General features: G+C 42.7%; 1 protein-coding gene across 1 annotated transcript in view; it reads left to right on the top strand.

The window, feature by feature from the left end:
* HDAC2 (histone deacetylase 2) overlaps positions 1-16,759 on the top strand; it is a 157,452-nt gene that overhangs the window by 86,448 nt on the left and 54,245 nt on the right. Inside the window, exons 7-9 of the mRNA XM_030199223.1 lie at positions 2,619-2,711; positions 2,794-2,902; positions 4,684-4,824. Coding sequence (XP_030055083.1) covers positions 2,619-2,711; positions 2,794-2,902; positions 4,684-4,824 — 343 coding nt within the window. The remainder of the gene's footprint in view (positions 1-2,618; positions 2,712-2,793; positions 2,903-4,683; positions 4,825-16,759) is intronic.

The raw sequence follows: 16,759 nt of genomic DNA, 5'->3' as shown, positions 1-16,759 counted from the left end.
CCGTCTAACCCCTTTTTAAACTTTGCCAAGCTAACCGCCTTCACCACGTTCTCCGGCAACGAATTCCAGAGTTTAATTACGCGTTGGGTGAAGAAACATTTTCTCCGATTTATTTTAAATTTACTACACTGTAGTTTCATCGCATGCCCCCTACTCCTAGTATTTTTGGAAAGCGTGAACAGACGCTTCACATCCACCTGTTCCACTCCACTCATTATTTTATAGACCTCTATCATGTCTCCCCTCAGCCGTCTCTTCTCCAAGCTGAAAAGCCCTAGCCTACTTAGTCTTTCTTCATAGGGAAGTCGTCCCATCCCCGTTATCATTTTAGTTGCCCTTCGCTGCACCTTTTCCAATTCTACTATATCTTTCTTGAGATGCAGCGACCAGAATTGAACACAATACTCAAGGTGCGGTCACACCATGGAGCGATATAATGGCATTATAACATCCTCACACCTGTTTTCCATACCTTTCCTAATAATACCCAACATTCTATTCGCTTTCTTAGCCGCAGCAGCACACTGAGCAGAGGGTTTCAGTGTGTTATCGACGATTACACCCAGATCCCTTTCTTGGTCCATAACTCCTAACGTGGAACCTTGCATGACGTAGCTATAATTTGGGTTCTTTTTTCCCACCTTGCATCACCTTGCACTTGCTCACATTAAACGTCATCTGCCATTTAGCCGCCCAGTCTCGTAAAGTCCTTCTGTTATTTTTCACAATCCTGTCGCGATTTAACGACTTTGAATAACTTTGTGTCATCAGCAAATTTAATTACCTCGCTAGTTACTCCCATCTCTAAATCATTTATAAATATATTAAAAAGCAGCGGTCCTAGCACAGACCCCTGAGGAACCCCACTAACTACCCTTGTCATATCTACCCTCAGCTGTCTCTTTCCAAGCTGAAGAGCCCTAACCTCTTTAGCCTTTCGTCTATGAGAAGACTTCCGTCCCTTTATCACTTTTGTCGCTCTTCTTTGAATCTTTTCTAATTTCGCTATATCTTTTTTTGAGATATGGCAACCAGAATTGAATTCAGTACTCAAGGTGAGGTCCATACCATAAAGCGATACAGAGGCATTATAGTATTTTCAGTCTTATTTAACAACATCCTTTTCCTAATAATTCCTAGCATCCTGTTTGCTTTTTTTGGCCGCAGCTACACAGTGGGCAAAATATTTCAGCGTATTGTTTACAACGACACCTAGATCTTTTTCTTAGGTGCTGACCCTTAAGGGTGGGCCCTTGCACCAGGTAACTTATGATTTCAAATTATTCTTCCCAATGTGAATCACTTTGCATTTGTCCACATTAAATTTCATCTGCCATTTGGATGCCCAGTCTTCCAATTTCCTAAGGTGTTCTGCATTGGTTTAAGAACCTTGAATAGTTTTGTGTCACCTGCAAATTTAATCACGTCACTTGTTGTTCTGATTTCCAGATTATTGATAAATATGTTGAATAGCACCGGTCCTAATACAGATCCCTGTGGCACTCCACTATTCACCTTCCTCGATTCAGAGAAATGGCCATTTAACCCTACCCTCAGTTTTCTGTCCAGTAACCAATTGCTAATCCAAAGAAGGGCTTTGCCTCCTATCCCAAAACTCTTTAATTTTCTCAGGAATCTTTTATTCGGAACTTTCTCAAAAGCTTTCTGAAAATGTAGATACAATACATCAACCAGCTCACCTTAAATTACTACTACTACTACTATTTAGCATTTCTATAGCGCTACAAGGCGTACGCAGTGCTGCACAAACATAGAAGAAAGACAGTCCCTGCTCAATAGACCAAAAATAAAGTAAGCAAATCAAATCAATTAATGTACACAGGAAGGAGGAGAGGAGGGTAGGTGGAGGCGAGTGGTTGCAAGTGGTTACGAGTCAAAAGCAATGTTAAAGAGGTGGGCTTTCAGTCTAGATTTAAAGGTGGCCATGGATGGGGCTCAGGAAGTTTATTCCAGGCGTAGGGTGCAGCGAGACAGAAGGCGCAAAGTCTGGAGTTGGCAGTAGTGGAGAAGGGAACAGATAAGAAGGATTTATCCATGGAGCGGAGTGCACGGGAAGGGGTGTAGGTAAGGACGAGTGTGGAGAGATACTGGGGAGCAGCAGAGTGAGTACATTTATAGGTTAGTAGAAGAAGTTTGAACAGGATGCGAAAACGGATAGGGAGCCAGTGAAGGGTCTTGAGGAGAGGGGTAGTATGAGTAAAGCGACCCTGGCGGAAGATGAGACGGGCAGCAGAGTTTTGAACCGACTGGAGGGGGGAGAGGTGACTAAGTGGGAGGCCAGCAAGAAGCAGATTGCAGTAGTCTAAACGAGAGGTGACAAGGGTGTGGATGAGGGTTTTGGTAGAGTGCTCGGAAAGAAAGGGGCAGATTTTACGGATGTTGTAAAGAAAGAAACGACAGGTCTTGGCAATCTGCTGGATAACTTAAATAACTTTTCTTTCCTGCACTGTATGAAGACGCAAGTACAGTTTTAGGAAGGATTTGATATTCATTTAACCTAATGTTTTCTTGGTGTATCCTAAAAGGGTATGGAAGCAGGTGTTTGGGTTGTAGTATACTTTGATTTACAATAGATGTGACTCTGGTTTTACTTGCAGGATATTGGCGCAGGAAAAGGTAAATACTACGCTGTTAACTTCCCCATGCGAGACGGGATAGATGATGAATCCTATGGACAGATCTTTAAGCCGGTGAGTGGGTTGTACGTGTGACTGTGCTCTGCCTGCTGGAACTACGGCAGGTTAACTCTCTTTGTGTTTTCTTTCCTCCTAGATTATTTCCAAAGTGATGGAGATGTACCAGCCCAGTGCTGTGGTGTTGCAGTGCGGGGCGGATTCCTTATCAGGGGACCGATTAGGATGTTTCAATCTTACCGTGAAAGGTACAGAGGAAGGACCACATTGAAGAGGCCTGTCCCCATTAGTTGATAAGCCCATCAGTATGAAGTGAGGCTGCTTTTTCTTCACACTCTGCTGAGGACATAACTCCACTAGTTATGGGAATGTGCTGTTTGAGGACTGACTGTTTCCCCATTATTCTTTCCCCTGAGATGGTCATGGTGAAAAAAAAAAACACTGCTCCCACACAAGACCCATCCCCTCTAGCTCCTGAGCTGGACTTTTTCTCCAGTTCTTCCTGCACAAGGGCTGGTTCCTGGACTGGTCTGTGTAGGGATGGGGATAAACATAGTAAAACATAGTAGATGACGGAAAAAGACCTGCACGGTTCATCCAGTCTGCCCAAGAAGATAAATTCACATGTGCTACTTTTTTATTTGTACTGTCCTCTTCAGGGCACAGACCGTATAAGTCTGCCCAGCAGTATCCCTGCCTCCCAACCACCAGCCCCGCCTCCCACCACCGGCTCTGGCACAGACCGTATAAGTCTGCCCAGCACTATCCTCGCCTCCCAACCACCAGCCCCGCCTCCCACCACCGGCTCTGGCACAGACCGTATAAGTCTGCCCAGCACTATCCCCGCCGCCCAACCACCAGCCCCGGCACAGACCCTATAAGTCTGCCCAGCACTAGCCCCGCCTCCCAACCACCAGCTCTGCCACCCATTCTAGGCTAAGCTCCTGAGGATCCCTTCCTTCTGCACAGGATTCCTTTATGTTTATCCCACGCATGTTTGAATTCTGTTTCCGTTTTCATCTGCACCACATCCCGCGGGATGCTGTATCCATTCTTTTCAGTGGTGAGACACCTTGATTTAAATCAGGCTTGTCCAACCTTCCCCTATCCAGGGGCTACATTTTATATGTTTGTAATATTTGAAGGGCCAAAACATGCACCATCGCATTTTGCCACGTGTTTCGTCAAATAGTGACAAAATATGACAGTGCATCATCCTGTCCCTCAGCCCTTACCCAGTCTCTCTCGCTCATGTAACTTCTCCATCCTTCATCCAGTATATTTTCCCACACCTGGTTTCAGCTGCAGAAGAAACAGCGGGATAACACAAGTGTTGAGGCTGACCAACAGACAAAGTCAACTAGGGAGACAGTGCTTGAAAGACTCGTCACGGTCCGTGTTTCGGCACCACAAAACGCCTGCTTCAAGGGTCACGAATAGTGTTCTAAAAAACATAAATGTGTCATACATATATAACATAATATAAAAACGTATTGTATTTAAATTAACAAACAAATATAAGTAGAAATACACAGCTTAACTTTAAGCTAAAGATTGTTAAAAGCAGACATATTGTTTGAAAATATGTTATACATATAAGGTAAAAATTATAACATAGTAGATGATGACAGAGCAAGACCTGTACGGTCCATCCAGTCTGCCCAACAAGATAAACTCATATGTGCTACTTTATGTGTATACCTGACCTTGATTTGTAATAGTGTTTCTAAGAGATGATGAATTAATTCCTTCCAGCAGGGATAACCTCATGCATGGAGGGGGGAAAGGCAGTCAGTCCCGCACATTCTGGTCCTGACTAGAAAGGACATTACGTTCACATTATTCACAATAAAAAGCAGAAGGGAATATATTAAATATTGCAACCTAGGAGGTTGTATGCTCTTGGCTGACAATGGATAAAAGGCTGGGAACTGGTGTGCAGGAACGGACAGGAAATGGATTTTTTTTTACTTTTGTGATGCTTGTTTTGGAGTTTTGCACTGACATTTTTCTGGCTTTGTTTTCACAGGTCATGCTAAATGTGTGGAGGTTGTAAAGACCTTTAATTTGCCCCTGCTGATGCTTGGTGGGGGTGGATACACGATCCGTAATGTTGCACGCTGCTGGACATATGAGACGGCTGTTGCATTAGATTGTGAAATTCCCAATGGTAAGTTTTCCAAGATCACAATCTGTGTTGTGTATTAGCATTTTAGTGGCATCTCAGAGGTAAGTGCAAAACTCAGGGAATCAGGTATCAGAAGTGCTACTACTACTACTTATCACTTCTATAGCGCTACAAGGCATACGCAGCGCTGTACACCATACATGAAAAGACAGTCCCTGCTCAAAGAGCTCTCAATCTAAATAGGAAGACAAACAGACAGAACAACTAAGAGGTAAGGGAAAAAAGGGTACAGGACAAGTGAGTAGTGGTTAGGAGTCAAAAGCAACGTTAAAGAGGTGGGCTTTTAGCCTGGATTTGAAAACGACCAAAGACGGGGCTAGACGTACAGTCTCGGGAAGTCTATTCCAGGCATGAGGTGCAGCGAGATAAAAGGAACGCAGTCTGGAATTAGCAGTAGAGGAGAAGGGGACAGACAAGAGGGATTTAGTGCTGGCAGCAAAATTGCATATATACCAACTCTTGAGGCTTTTGATATCTGGAAAACAGTTGTGTTTAGATGTGCCGTCACATCGAGTTATAAAATTGAATGAGTACAGAGCGACCTTCTTTTTTTTTTTATGTAGCAGGCCCTACTGTATGGAATAGCTTACCATTAAGGCTTTAAAAAATTCAGGAAGCAAAACAGTTCAAACGAGAGCTAAAAACTTAACTTTTTATACGTGTATGGAGTGGCTGAGCTTCAAGATAAAGCTGGCAGAAATAATTAAACTGGAGTAATTGGACTGAAGTCCTGGGTCTGTTAACAATCTTTGATCCATACATGGCTTAGTTTGTTTGAAGTTCTGTGTCTGTAAAAAAAAAATGTTTATTTTATGATTTTTATGTATATATATTTTGTTAACCACTGAGAATTTTTGGATTGTGCAGTATAGAAATAAATATTATGTAAAATGAATAACGGTTTGCATTAAACTCAAGTTGTGTTGTTCATGAAAAGTTAACACCTTTCTCTGGGAGCACTGACTGTTTAATAATAGCCCCTACACTCCCCCTGATCTCTGGAAACATAGAAAACAGAGAAAGATGTAGGCAGATAAAGACTGTACGGCCTATCCAGTTGGCCCATCCATGCCATCTACTCTCACTGTCATTCACTTAGAGATCCTCTGTACTTGTCCCAAGCTCTCTTGAATTCAGATACTGTTTTCATCTCCACCACTTCCACAATCCAACTTTCTAGTCACCCAGTCAAAGAAATTGATCAGATTTGTCCGACAAGACCTGACTGTAGTGAAACCATGTTGCTTTGGGTCTTGTAAGCCATTGGATTCCAAAAACTTTACTATTCTCTGTTTTTAAAAGTGTTTCAATTAATTAATTTACTTACCATAGAAGTCAGACTTATTGGCCTGTCATTCCCAACTTCTTCCTTACTTCCCCTTTTGTGGAGAAGAACCTCCTCTTCTCCAGTCCTCTGGGTCCACTCCCGGCTCTAGAGAAGCATTGAAAAGGTCAGCTAGAAGAACTACTAGAGCGTCCCTAAGTTCCCCTAGTACCCTCGGATGTATGCCATCCAGCCTGTATAACTTTGTCCACCTTTAGCAATTTCCTCACAAACACTGACCTCTGAAAATCGTTCAGGGGCTTAAACCACTCCATTCCTATTTGTGTTTGTTTTCTATGGTCCCCTTCCTAGCCCTTCAGCTGTGAACCCATAAGAACATAAGAGTAGCCAGACTGGGTCAGACCAATGGTCCATCTAGCCTAGTATTCTGTTTCCAGTAGTGGCCAAGCCAAGTCACAAGTACCTGGCAGAAACCCAAATCGTGGCAACATTCCATGCTACAAATCCCAGGGCAAGCAGTTGTTTCCCCATGTCTATCTCAATAGCAGACTATGGACTTATCCTCTAGGAACTTGTGCTGTTACCACATCCTCCGGCAAAGAGTTCCAGACTTTTCCTCCAGGAAAACAAAAATGAGGACGTTGTAATGCCTTTGTATCGCTCCATGGTGCGGCCGCACCTCGAATACTGTGTTCAATTCTGGTCACCACATCTCAAAAAAGATATAGTGGAATTAGAAAAGGTAAAGAGAAGGGCGACGAAAATTATAAAGGGGATGGGACGACTTCCCTATGAGGAAAGACTAAAGCGGCTAGGGCTCTTCAGCTTGGAGAAAAGGCGGCTGAGGGGAGATATGATAGAGGTCTATAAAATAGTGGAGTTGAACGGGTACATGTGAAGTGTCTGTTTACGCTTTCCAAAAATACTAAGACTAGGGGGCATGCGATGAAGCTACAATGTAGTAAATTTAAAACGAATCGGAGAAACTTTTTCTTCACTCAACGTGTAATTCAACTCTAGAATTCGTTGCCAGAAAATGTAGTAAAGCCGGTTAGCTTCGTAAAGTTTATAAAATGTTTGAACGGCTTCCTAAAGGAAAAGTCCATAGACCATTATTAAATTGGACTTGTGGAAAATATTTCTGGAAAATAAGCAGCATAAAATGTTTTGTACTTTTTTTTAGGATCTTGCGAGGTATTTGTGACCTGGATTGGCTACTGTTGGAAACAGGATGCTGGGCTTGATGGACCTTTGGTCTTTCCCAGTGTGGCAATACTTATGTAACTTGTCCAAACCCTTTTTAAACCCAGCTAATTGCTGTTACCACATCCTCCGGCAAAGAGTTCCAGAGCTCAACTATTTGTTGAGTGAAAAAATATTTCCTCTTATTTGTTTTAAAAGTATTTCCATGTAACTTCCTTGAGTGTCCCCTAGTATTTGTACTTTTGGAAAGAGTAAAAAAATCGATTTACTTCTACTCATTCTACACCACTCAATTTCGTAAAACTCAATCATATCTCCCCTTATCTGTCTCTTTTCCAAGCTGAAAAGCCCTATCCTCTTTAGCCTTTCCTCATATGAGAGGAGTTGCATCCCCTCTATCATTTTGGTCGCTCTTCTTTGAACCTTTTCTAATTCCGCTATATCTTTTTTGAGATACAGTGACCAGAACTGATCACAAGTTGCAGACACACCATGGAGCTATACAAAGGTATTATAGTATTTTCGGTCTTATTCACCATCCCTTTCCTAATAATTCCTAGCATCCTGTTTGCTTTTTTGGCTGCCGCTGCACACTGGGCAGAAGATTTCACCATATTGTTTACAACGACACCTAGATCTTTTTCTTGAGAGTTGACCCCCAAGGTGGACCCGAGCATCAGGTACCTATGATTCCGATTATTCTTTCCAATGTGCATCACCTTGCATCTGTCCACATTAAATTTCATCTGCCATTTGGACGCCCAGTCTTCCAATTTCCTAAGGTCTTCCTGCAATATTTCACAGTCCGCACGTGCTTTAGCAACCTTGAATAGTTTTGTATCATCTGCAAATTTAATTACCTCACTCGTTGTTCCGATTTTCCATATTATCTACTATAATAAAACACACACTCAACGTTCTGAAGCGTGTTTCCCTACTCCTCCCCTTCCAACGAATCGCTGCACACAGCCTAACAAAAGCAAGCCGCCGAGGACGTGCCCACCCCGCCCCTTTCACGCCATCGCCCCGTTCACGCTACCGCCCCTCCCCTTACGCTACTATCCCTGGTGGTGTAGAGGTACCTGTTCGCTCGGGGCAGGAAAGAAAGAGACCCCGTTTTCCTGCCCGGAGTGCTGCTGCTAGCTGCCCTGCTGCATCCTGTGTGAGTCCGGCTCTCGGCGTTTCAAAATGGCCGCCGAGAGTTGAAGCAGCCTCGCGAGACTTCAACTCTCGGCAGCCATTTTGAAACGCCAAGAGCCGGACTCGCACAGGATGCAGCAGGGCAGCTATCAGCAGCGCTACGGGCAGGAGACAGGGGACTCTTTCTTTCCTGCCCCGAGCGAACAGGTACCTCTACACCATCAGGGATAGTAGCGTAAGGGGAAGGGAGTCCCGTGCCCGCTAGTGCCCATTTCATTTCAGGCAGAAACGGGCCTTTTTTACTAGTTTATAAATATGTTAAATAGCACTGGCCCTGTACAGATCCATGCGGCACTCCACTGTTCACCCTCCTTCACTGAGAGAAATGACCATTTAACCCTACCCTCTGTTTTCTGTCCAATAACCAATTCCTAATCCACACCAGAACCTCGCCTCTATCCCAGGACTCTTTAATTTTCTCAGGAGCTTCTCATGAGGAACTTTATCAAAAGCTTTTTGAAAATCTAGATATACTACATCAACCTGCTCACCTTTATCCACATGTTTGTTCATGCCTTCAAAGAAATGAAGGAAATTGGTGAGGCAAGACTTCCTCGGCTGAACCAATGCTGACTCTGTCCCATTAAACCATGTTTGTCTACATGTTCTGTAATTTTATTCCCTTCCTTACTCGGGAAAGGATGATACTTCAATATGCTGCTGGAGTTGTCTGTTTGTCACAGATATAGACAGAGAAGCACTGTAGTTTTTCTGATCCTAACAGCTTTCTTCTTATGTTCCTTTTTTGGATATTCAACTCTTCCAAGATTTCTATTGTAGCTACAATATTCCCTTCATAGATGTGCTTTGGTCTTAGGCTGTTGCCTTCAAAGACCCATTCAAGAAAAATCACCATTTGGATTTGTTTCTTGCTTTAAACATCTCTTCCATGATTTATCAATGTTATTTTCTATTGTTATCATGGGACTTGCGTCTTCTCTTTTTCCATACCCTTTGTCTTTCCACAGTTGTCCTGATTGGTCTTGGTTCTTTCTACTGGGTTCCGCAGCTTAGGATCTCTAAGCCTATTCAAGTTTCTTCCTGTCGGTTATTTTGTTTTTTCATCTGGGGAGATTAATGATCTGTTTATTTGCAAAATCTCTTTTTTTTTTCTGTTTCATTCTTTTAGTTCGGCTCTATGTTGAGGACACTGCTGCATCCCATTTGTCTGGACTGATCTGATAGGATGCTAAGGAAGGAAAAGTTATGTCTTACTTGATAACTTTCTTTCCTTTAGTCCTATCAGACCAGTCCAGACTCCTTCCCTGGTTGATTAGGGATCTGTCCTGGGACCACTTCTTTTCTCCATCTGTACTTCTTCCCTTGGTACTCTGATCTCATCCCACGGTTTTCAGTATCATCTTTACGCTGATGACTCCCAGATCTACCTCTCCACACCAGAAATCTCAGCCGAAATCCAGGCCAAAGTATCAGCCTGCCTGTCTGACATTGCTGCCTGGATGTCTCAGCGCCATCTGAAACTAAACATGACCAAGACTGAGCTTCTTATCTTTCCCCCTGAACCATCCTCTCCTCTTCCCCCATTCTCCACATCTGTGGATAACACTCTCATCCTTCCTGTCTCATCAGCTCGTAACCTTGGGGTCATCTTCGACTAATCCCTCTCCTTCTCTGCACATATCCAGCAGACTGCGAAAACCTGTCGTTTCTTTCTCTATAAGCAAGGTTGCCCTTCTTCCTCAGATCGGAAATAAGCAAATGTGCTAGCTGACAGTGTATATAAGAGCAGCTTTTAAACTAGAAATGGGGGGAAGGCCGACAGTCGCTCAAAAGCGCATGGTTCGGGAAAAGGTATCTTGCAAAGATACCTCACAAACAGGGAAGATAGGGTTTCTGGATAGTGAGGTTACACAACAGACCGTGGTAGGCCAGGTGTCCTTAAATACAACTAAAGATCAGACAAAAGATGTCAAATCAATAGTGTCAGGTACTAAGCATCATGCAAATAAGAACAACAAACATACTCTGAAATGTCTATATGCAAATGCTAGGAGTCTAAGAAATAAGATGGGAGAGTTGGAATATATTGCACTAAATGAAAAATTGGATATAATAGGCATTACTGAGACCTGGTGGAAGGAGGATAACCAGTGGGACACTGTCATACCGGGGTACAAAGTATATCGTAATGATAGGGTGGACCGGACTGGTGGAGGGGTAGCATTGTATATTAACGAGAGCCTTGACTCAGATAGATTACAAATTCAGCAGGACACAAATCACACCTTTGAATCACTGTGGGTTGAAATTCCATGTATAAAAGGGAAAAAAATGGTGATAGGAGTGTACTACCGTCCGCCTCACCAGGATGAGCAGGTAGACACAGAAATGATAAAAGAAATCAGAGACGCGAACAAAATGGGCAATGTGATAATAATGGGTGACTTCAATTATCCAAATATAGACTGGGTAAATGTAACATCGGGACATGCTACAGAGATACAATTCCTTGATGAAATCAAGGACAGCTTTATGGAGCAACTGGTGCAGGAGCCGACGAGAGAAGGAAAAATTCTAGACTTGGTCCTTAGTGGAGCGCATGATCTGGTGAGGGACGTTATGGTACTGGGGCCGCTTGATAACAGTGACCATAATATGATCAGTTTTGACATCGACCTTGAAGTAACTGTACACAGAAAGTCAAATACGTTAGCGTTTAACTTTAAAAAAGGAGACTATGATAAAATGAGAAGAACGGTAAAAAAAAAACTTAGGGGGGCAACTGAGAGAGTAAAAACTGTACAACAGGCTTGGACGCTGTTCAAAAATACCATCCTGGAGGCCCAGGCCATACATATTCCGCAAATTAGAAAAGAAAGACGGAAGTCCAAAAGACACCCGGCCTGGTTGAAAAGTGAGGTGAAGGAAGCTATTAGGGCTAAAAGAAACGCCTTCAGAAAATGGAAGAAGGAACCGTCTGAAAATAACAAGAAACAGCATAAGGAGTGTCAAAGCAAATGCAAGGCGCAGATTAAGAAGGTCAAGAGGGAGTATGAAAAAAAGATAGCATTAGAGGCAAAAAAACATAGTAAAAAAAATTTTCGGTATATTAAAAGCAGGAAGCCGGCAAAAGAATCGGTTGGGCCGCTGGATGACCGAGGGGTAAAAGGGGCGATCAAGGAAGACAAAGACGTAGCAGAGAGACTGAATGAATTCTTTGCTTCGGTCTTCACCGAGGAAGATTTGGGTGGGTTACCGGTGTCGGAAATGGTATTTCAAGCGGACGAGTCGGAGAAACTTACTGACTTCACGGTAAACCTGGAGGACGTAATGGGGCAGTTCAGCAAACTGAAGAGTAGCAAATCTCCTGGACCGGATGGTATTCATCCTAGAGTACTGATAGAACTGAAAAACGAGCTTGCGGAGCTACTGCTAGTGATATGCAACTTATCCTTAAAATCGAGCGTGGTACCGGAAGATTGGAGGGTGGCCAATGTAACGCCCATTTTTAAAAGAGGCTCCAGGGGAGATCCGGGAAATTATAGACCGGTGAGTCTGACGTCGGTGCCTGGGAAAATGGTAGAGGCTATTATTAAAAACAAAATTACAGAGCACATCCAAGGACATGGATTACTGAGACCAAGTCAGCATGGCTTTTGTGTGGGGAAATCTTGCCTGACCAATTTACTTCAATTCTTTGAAGGAGTGAACAAACATGTGGACAAAGGGGAGTCGGTTGATATTGTGTATCTGGATTTTCAAAAGGCGTTTGACAAGGTACCTCATGAAAGGCTACAGAGGAAATTGGAGGGTCATGGGATAGGAGGAAATGTCCTATTGTGGATTAAAAACTGGTTGAAGGATAGGAAACAGAGAGTGGGGTTAAATGGGCAGTATTCACAATGGAGAAGGGTAGTTAGTGGGGTTCCTCAGGGGTCCGTGCTAGGACCGCTGCTTTTTAATATATTTATAAATGATTTAGAGATGGGAGTAACTAGCAAGGTAATTAAATTTGCTGATGACACAAAGTTATTCAAAGTCGTTAAATCACGACAGGATTGTGAAAAATTACAAGAGGACCTTACGAGACTGGGAGACTGGGCGGCTAAATGGCAGATGATGTTTAATGTGAGCAAGTGCAAGGTGATGCATGTGGGAAAAAAGAACCCGAATTATAGCTACGTCATGCAAGGTTCCACGTTAGGAGTTACGGACCAAGAAAGGGATCTGGGTGTCGTCGTCGATAACACACTGAAACCTTCTGCTCAGTGTGCTGCTGCGGCTAAGAAAGCGAATAGAATGTTGGGTATTATTAGGAAAGGTATGGAAAACAGGTGTGAGGATGTTATAATGCCGTTGTATCGCTCCATGGTGCGACCGCACCTTGAGTATTGTGTTCAATTCTGGTCGCCGCATCTCAAGAAAGATATAGTAGAATTGGAAAAGGTGCAGCGAAGGGCGACTAAAATGATAGCGGGGATGGGACGACTTCCCTATGAAGAAAGACTAAGGAGGCTAGGGCTATACAGCTTGGAGAAGAGACGGCTGAGGGGAGACATGATAGAGGTATATAAAATAATGAGTGGAGTGGAACAGGTGGATGTGAAGCTTCTGTTCACGCTTTCCAAAAATACTAGGACTAGGGGGCATGCGATGAAACTACAGTGTAGTAAATTTAAAACAAATCGGAGAAAATTTTTCTTCACCCAACGTGTAATTAAACTCTGGAATTCGTTGCCGGAGAAAGTGGTGAAGGCGGTTAGCTTAGCAGAGTTTAAAAAGGGGTTGGACGGTTTCCTAAAGGACAAGTCCATAAACCGCTACTAAACGGACTTGGAAAAATCCAAAATTCCAGGAATAACATGTATAGAATGTTTGTATGTTTGGGAAGCTTGCCAGGTGCCCTTGGCCTGGATTGGCCGCTGTCGTGGACAGGATGCTGGGCTCGATGGACCCTTGGTCTTTTCCCAGTATGGCATTACTTATTTACTTATGTACATTACTATGACAGTCTGACAGGGTGGGAGGAGGAGGGTGGGTAGGAAGTATGCATGGGGACATCAAAGCATATCATTGATATTCTAACAGGGTGGGTGTGGATAGGTGAGGGGAGGGTGATCAACAGAGACATACAGCTTTATGGTTTATAATGGGCTAGGAACCCCAGATCCTTGTTAAGTCCTTTCTGTTGGGTGTTAAAATATTCAATCATTCTGACTTCAAAGGTCTTACGTTCTTGTATGGTTTTAAAGTTACCTTTGAGTAACCTTTTTATGGCTGAGCTGGAAGAGACATTTCTGAATACACACCAGACCAAACCTCTAAAATACTATCGGTACATCGATGACATTTTTATGATTTGGACGGAGGGTGAAGAAACTCTGAAACAATTTTATTCTGCATTCAATACATACCATCCTACAATCAGATTCAAAATTGACTACTCCCCAGAAAAAGTCAATTTTTTGGACACCACGGTCTCAATCAGTGATGGCTATATACAAACATCCATATACAAGAAACCCACAGACAGATGCAGCTACCTCCATAACTCCAGCTTCCATCCTTCACATACAAAAAGATCCATCATTTACAGCCAAGCCACAAGATACCACCGTATCTGCTCTGACCCAGGGGACAGAGACAGACACCTTAAAACCCTGACTGAATCCTTCAAACAGAAGGGCTACAACCCCAAAATAATCTCCAAGAATATTGCCTCCTCCCTCAAAACACCCAGGGAGAATCTGCTACAGTACAAAAAGAAAAAATCCACAGACAGAGTCCCGCTTGTAGTGACATACAATCCAGAGCTGGAAAAACTGAGGAAAATCATAAGAGATCTACAACCTATACTCCAGGAGGATGAATTACTGAAAGAGATATTCCCATCCCCACCAGTACTGGCCTTCCGACAGCCACCCAACTTAAAACACAAGCTAATCAGAAGTAAACTTCCATCACAGACTGAAAAGGAACAGAAGGGCACACTTCCCTGTAATTTATCCAGTTGCAAACTATGCCAAAATATTTCACAGGACCCCAAAGTCATCCACAAAGGAAAGATATTCAACATAAAGGGATCTTTCACTTGCTCATCTTCCAATGTGGTATATATCATTCAGTGTAAAAAATGTAACGAAGGATGCTATATTGGAGAAACAGGCCAGATGCTCAAGACAAGATTCAATTTACATAGACATCATATGAACAATACTGGTGCCAGCAGGGTTCCCACGCCTGTTGGTCAACATTTTACAGGACCAGGACACTGTACCAGTGATTTCACAGTGAGAATCCTCAAAGATAACTTTAAAACCATACAAGAACGTAAGACCTTTGAAGTCAGAATGATTGAATATTTTAACACCCAACAGAAAGGACTTAACAAGGATCTGGGGTTCCTAGCCCATTATAAACCATAAAGCTGTATGTCTCTGTTGATCACCCTCCCCTCACCTATCCACACCCACCCTGTTAGAATATCAATGATATGCTTTGATGTCCCCATGCATACTTCCTACCCACCCCCTCCTCCCACCCTGTCAGACTGTCATAGTAATGCTTGAATGTTTTCACTTATATACACTGTCAGCTAGCACATTTGCTTATTTCCGATCTGAGGAAGAAGGGCAACCTTCGAAAGCTAATCAAGAAATGTATTAAGTTATGTCCAATAAAAAAGGTATCATCTTATTTTCTTTTCCATGTTTTATTTTGTTTGATTTCTATTGATAACCTTAAGAGTGGACTAACACGGCTACCACACTCCTCTACTTTTCTCTATAAGCAAAATTCGCCCTTTCCTTTTTGAGCACACTATCAGAACTCTCATCCACACTCTTATCACCTCTCGCTTAGACTATTGCAACTTCCTTCTCACAGGTCTCCCACTTAGCCATCTCTCTCCTCTTCAATCTGTTCAAAGTTCTGCTACACGACTAATATTCTGCCAGGGTCGTTACGCTCATATTAGCGCTCTCCTCAAGTCACTTCACTGGCTTCCTATCCGTTTCCACATACAGTTTAAACTCCTCTTATTGACTTATAAGTGCATTCACTCTGCAGCTCCTCAGTACCTCTCCACTCTCATCTCTCTCTACATTCCTCCCTGGGAACTCCGTTCACTGGGTAAATCTCTCTTATCTGCACCCTTCTCCTCCACCACTAACTCCAGACTCTGTTCCTTTTATCTTGCTGCACCATATGCCTGGAATAGACTTCCTTAGCCGATACGTCAAACTCCATCTCTGGCCGTCTTCAAATCTAAGCTAAAAGTCCACCTTTTTGATGCAGCTTTTAACTCCTAACCCTTATTCACTTGTTCAGAACCCTTATTTTATCATCCTCACTTTAATATTCCCTTATCTCTCGTTTGTCCTATTTGTCTGTCCTAATTAGATTGTAAGCTCTGTCGAGCAGGGACTGTCTCTTCATGTTCAAGTGTACAGCGCTGCGTACGTCTAGTAGCACTATAGAAATGATAAATAGTAGTAGTAGTATTTTGGAAGAGTGGCCTAGTGGTTAGTGCAGTGGGCTTTGATCCTAGGGAACTGAGTTCAATTCCCACTGCAGCTCCTTGTGATTCTGGGCAAATCACTTAACCCTCCATTGCCCCTGGTACAAATAAGTACCTGAATATATGTAAACCGCTTTGAATGTAGTTGCAAAAACCACAGAAAGGCGGTATATCAAGTCCCATTTCCCATTTTCCTTATCACTGATTCTACTTTTTAAGTTTTCCTAACCTTTTGTATGTCACATGTCTTCTGACGGTGGGATATCTACATGCAGAACAGCATATGCTGCACTGGGCTGGTTGAGATATTTGGTTTCAATATTGGCCACTGGGCAGATTTTGAGCACCATTGATTGGCTGTTCAAAATACTGAACATTTTGTGCTACATGATACCCTTAAACGGGAAATGAATTGCAAACTATTTTTTGTTCCCCTATCAGGCAGCTGTAAATTGATTTTTCTCCCTTTTCGTATGAAACAAGAAAGACAACATTTGTCTTTTTTGGAAGAAATTAAAAACTTTCTTGTTTCAAAAATGTTTTGCCCCGTGATGGATATATTTTAATGATCACTCTTGAAGTAATGTACTTCTATTCACTGTAGTTTTATTGTATCTTAGGACAGATATTAAATTATTCCTAATAAATGACTTTCTTGTTTTGTAATCAGCACTGGACCAGTTAGATGGAGAGAACGCAGATTAAAAATGTTTTATTGTATTGTATAATGTGACCACACCTCGAGTAGT

The sequence above is a fragment of the Microcaecilia unicolor genome, chromosome 3 (assembly GCF_901765095.1).
Source record: "Microcaecilia unicolor chromosome 3, aMicUni1.1, whole genome shotgun sequence".
NCBI lineage: Eukaryota > Metazoa > Chordata > Amphibia > Gymnophiona > Siphonopidae > Microcaecilia > Microcaecilia unicolor.
The sequence above is the reverse complement of the archived record's forward strand: the minus strand, read 5'-3'. Positions and strand labels throughout refer to the sequence as shown.